This window comes from Cucurbita maxima, unplaced genomic scaffold (assembly GCF_002738345.1).
Source record: "Cucurbita maxima cultivar Rimu unplaced genomic scaffold, Cmax_1.0 Cma_Scf00019, whole genome shotgun sequence".
NCBI classification, from domain to species: domain Eukaryota; kingdom Viridiplantae; phylum Streptophyta; class Magnoliopsida; order Cucurbitales; family Cucurbitaceae; genus Cucurbita; species Cucurbita maxima.
The window spans coordinates 1,283,638-1,288,053 of NW_019272035.1; the positions used below are offsets into that span (position 1 = coordinate 1,283,638).

Below are 4,416 nucleotides of genomic sequence, written 5' to 3' on the forward strand. Positions count from 1 at the left end.
AAAATTCTTTTTTTTTTTTTTTTTTTTTTTGGTGATTATTCATATTAATTCTTGGAAATTATGTTAATTACCGAAAGAGTTTGTATATGTAATTTAATGTGACATAATCATCAATTGCAAGATAATATATATTTGTTTTTTTGTTTCGATAATTTTTATTAAATTGCAATTTTTTGTGTTTTATATTTATTTTAGTCTTTAAATTTTTAATTTCAAAGTTTTAAAAATTAATATATATATTAGATATAAATCTTAAATTTTATAGTAAATATTTGGATTAATTTAAAAAAGTTTATTTTATTTTTTTTATTTTTTCAAATTTGTTTTAATAGACAAATTTTCAAGTTAAAATGGAAAAGTTACAATGGTGTTGAAACCTCTCTCTATCAGACGCGTTTTAAAACTGTGAAGCTGATGATAATATATAACGGGCCAAAACAGACAATATCTACTAGCAGTATCTTGGCTGTTATAAATGGTATTAAAACTAGACACCTGATAGTGTGCCAACGAAGAGCTTGAGCTATTACAAATGATATGAGAGACATACACTGGATGGTATGCCAGTGAGAACGCTGGACTTGTAAGGTGCGGTGCATTGTGACATCTCATATTGGATAGGGGAACGAAACATTTTTTATAAAAGTAAGAATTATTAGTGGTAGGATTTATTAAAGAGGGTAATCAACTCATTAAAGCAAACTAATCCAAAAAAATGTTGAACAAATAAACACATTAACCAACTAATTCAACAAACTTAATTATTGTCTCCCAACTTTAATGAAAGTAATTTCTAGTCTAAATCATTCCAATTATATATGATAGTTTCCTTTTTTCCCCTTTTTCTTTTTTTAAGTATAAATTAATTTTAAAAACCGGTTATCATTTTTTTTTAATTTTAAACGGTTAATAAAACGAGATTGACGGAGAAATTACAGAACGAGATGGTCTCTAAGTACAATAACCTCCAGCCAGCTAAACCATGGTTCGTTATAAGAGAACTCACTCCTAGTTTGTCCTACAATACATCATCAAACAATTGTGTTCATTTGAAAAAACGCTCTTCTCCCATAAAAAAAAATCTAAATAATTAGAGATTTACTTCCATATGTAGTGGAAGCAAATCCGACTTCAATTGTCTTGTAGACACCTTCATCGAGGTCTCGTGCCTTGGTAAGCTCAACAAAATCAACCATGTGGATGAAGCAGTTTGTCACGAACATCAAATCCTCATTGACATATATTTCATTTTTAACTTTCGATTTATTATTTTCTTTATTCTAACTCGACCATGAAAGTGTCGTGATTGATACCTACTTTATTGTTCATCGTACATAGATTTTACGTTTATAATCATTTCAATGTCTAATTGGTCCGGCTCAAACAAAATATGAAACTAAGATTGAGATAACGAACTCTAAAAATTTGAAATTAGTTTTTACTTATTGAAATTTTTTTAATTTATTTCTAAGGGTCGTCAAATTTTAAATTAATTAATAATTGATTTTTTAATATGGAAAATAAAAAAAATTCCAAAAATTAATATAATCGTTTTAATTTAATAAATTAATGTTAATTTTGGAGAAAAAATGTTGAAACGTTGACCATGGAAATGACACGTGGACAAAAATGATCAGAGGAGCGCCCTCCAAAATTATAAATCATTAAAAAAAAAAAAAAGAAAAAAAAAAAGAAGAGGAATTATATAGAAAAACCAATCTCAACGCCGAAATCTTTTTTCTCTGTCTTTCTCTCTCTCTCTCTTAGCTGATAACTGTGTATTCCCAACTCTTCGTCTTCCTCAAATTCCCCTCTCCGAAACCCTAGCTTCCCATGATTTCCGCATTATAGATCTCCCAGTTCATCCTTGGGTCACGGAAAAGCCCTAATCATGGCGGCCGAGCTAGGCCAGCAAACGGTCGAATTCTCTGCCCTGGTTTCGCGTGCTGCTGAGGACTCCTTCCTCTCCCTCAAAGAACTTGTAGACAACTCTAAATCCTCTGACCAATCCGATTCCGAGAAGAAAATTAACATTCTCAAGTATGTCTACAAGACCCAGCAGAGGGTACTCCGCCTTTATGCCCTTGCCAAGTGGTGCCAACAGGTTGGTTCCTTTACTCTTTGTCTTCCTTTACTTGAATTTTGAAATTTAATGTCTTCTAATTCTAAACTCTCTCTCTTGGGAATTGAGCATACCGTTATTTTAGTCTTCTTCGTGAATATGGAAGAAGAGTGGCCATTTCTTTAGCTGTTTGCGTCTCTCGGACTTAGAATTGCTAGGTGAGACCGTTTCGAATTAGACATCCCACATTCAGGAGGTTATTTTTCTTATAATTGACTATGGAAGGCTCATGATCATGTTGATTAGTCTTTGTGGATGACAAAGTTAGGTATAATTGTATGAGTGCATTCACAATCTTCTTGATCGTTTTTGATTCGAGTCGAGGTGAAGCTTGGAATCTCTGTTCTTGTTTATCTTCGTTGCCCAAGAAGATTGATTGATGGAGGGGTGTGAAGAAGCTATATTGAAGGTTTTTAGTAGGGAGGGCATTCACTTCAGTTAACTATCCTTCAGGAATTATCTTGTTGGGGTGTAGGATCAAAACAACAATATCAGTATCAAGATGGGTTGTTATTGGCTAGTTTATAGTTGGGTTTGTTGACATCGATTTATTTAAGTTGATTAGAAACCATTCCATTCACCAAGGATCATAGAGAAAGATGAAGAATGGCTTTATGTAAGTAGCTAAAAGAGCTTACAAGAAAGGCCCAGTTGGCACGGATAAAAAAGGACTATAATTACAGAACTCTCTGGACAGGAGATCCCATCTAAAAGCTAAAAATCTAGTGAGATTCAAAGTCACTGAAGCTCCTATTCTTTACTTCAAATATTTTTGTATTCTTCTCCACCCAAATTTCCCAAAGAAGGTATTTGGCATCACTGTTCCATAGAAATTTAGCTATCAGTAAAAAATGCGAACATGAAAGTTGAACCATGCGCTGTTGCTCACCGTCTATATGAAAACACCAATCAACTCAGGGGCATCCAGAAACTTATGGAAACAGCTAGTACTGAAAGTTGCTCGCTGTCTTTGGTAGGCTGCATCCTTGTCCATTAGGGATGGGGTATTGTTTTGTTAGAATCCAGTGTATAAGAAGGCTGCTCTTCTTGGCAAGTAGTTGTGGTGCTCCTTTCCAGATTCTCTAGCTGTATGGCAAAAGATTGGCAATAAGTTTTGGTTGTATCAAATGCATGGTACTCTGTTACCAGTATATGCTCAGGCACTTAGTGTTGGAAACTTCTTATGACCATGTGTCTTGCATTTGCCTGTAGGAACACTGTTGGGTTGGTCCCAATTTCTTAAATTTTCTTTTTGCCACCATCTTTATAAATTCTTGACCGCTAGAAATACGAAACTAGCTTCTTGGTTGAGTCCCATTCCCCTAGTTTTTGATTTAGAAGTTAAAATTATAAGAAGTCTTTTGATCTTTCGTTTCTCTTCTTTCTAGTTGTCTTTATAACCTAGGTATATGGGACTGGCTTCTTGATCGGGTCCCTTTCTCTTAATTTTTCATTAAAAGGAATTAAAATGATGACAAGTCTCTTGATGCAATCAACACCCAAAAAAGTTAAATTGTCAAATGATAACAATTTTCTCCATAGCAGTAAGGATAAATGGATGTGACCCCTGGACATCGACTTCACCGTACAATCCCTTTATGCTTCCTTTATGAACCATGGATCTTTGCCCTTGTATACCTCAATTTGGCAAGGCCGCTGCCCAAAAAAGTTCGAATTTTCCTATGGGAGATGTCCCACGATGCAATCAACACCCCAAATATGGTTCAAAAAAGGGCTCCTTTTCAAGCTCTCTCGTCCAGTTGGTGTCAAACGATAGAGAATCTGAAAGTCAATCTCACCTATTTACCGATTGCCCCTTTACCTGAGGCTTCTGAAATTTGATGCTTGCAATCTTCAATTGGTTCATGACCTTACCAGTCAGCATTTTTTGATTTCACCTCTACTATGCTTACGAGGAATCCTTTCAAACTAGGTTCCTAAACAATACACTACAATCATTGCCCTCAATCTTAATCTACTCCTACAACTATTTCTTAGAAACTTGCTCCATATAGTTACTTAATTGATTGTAGACTTCTCGAGCTTGTTTGGGGTCTTCGAGGATATTCCAAATTTCTCCAAAATTCCTCAATATGCCCTAAATTAAGTCAAAACGATAAAACTGATGAAAATGGGTAGATTCAAATTCGTTAAAGAGAAGGTTGAGAAACTAACTGTCGACTGTATGGTCATATTCTCTAACTTGCGTGCGTGCCATTCTGCTTTCCTTCCTTCTTTTTTTTTTTTTTTTTTTTTTTTTTTTTTTTTTTTTTTTTTTTTTTTTTTTTTTTTTT

General features: G+C 34.1%; 1 protein-coding gene across 2 annotated transcripts in view; it reads left to right on the plus strand.

Annotated features, from left to right (window-relative positions):
* Positions 1-1,710: 1,710 nt before the first annotated feature.
* LOC111493784 (mediator of RNA polymerase II transcription subunit 14-like) overlaps positions 1,711-4,416 on the plus strand; it is an 11,703-nt gene continuing 8,997 nt past the window's right edge. For both annotated transcript variants that reach the window (XM_023143634.1, XM_023143635.1), the window contains exon 1: positions 1,711-2,104. In XM_023143634.1, the coding sequence (XP_022999402.1) occupies positions 1,892-2,104 (213 nt within the window). In that variant the 5' untranslated portion in view covers positions 1,711-1,891. The remainder of the gene's footprint in view (positions 2,105-4,416) is intronic.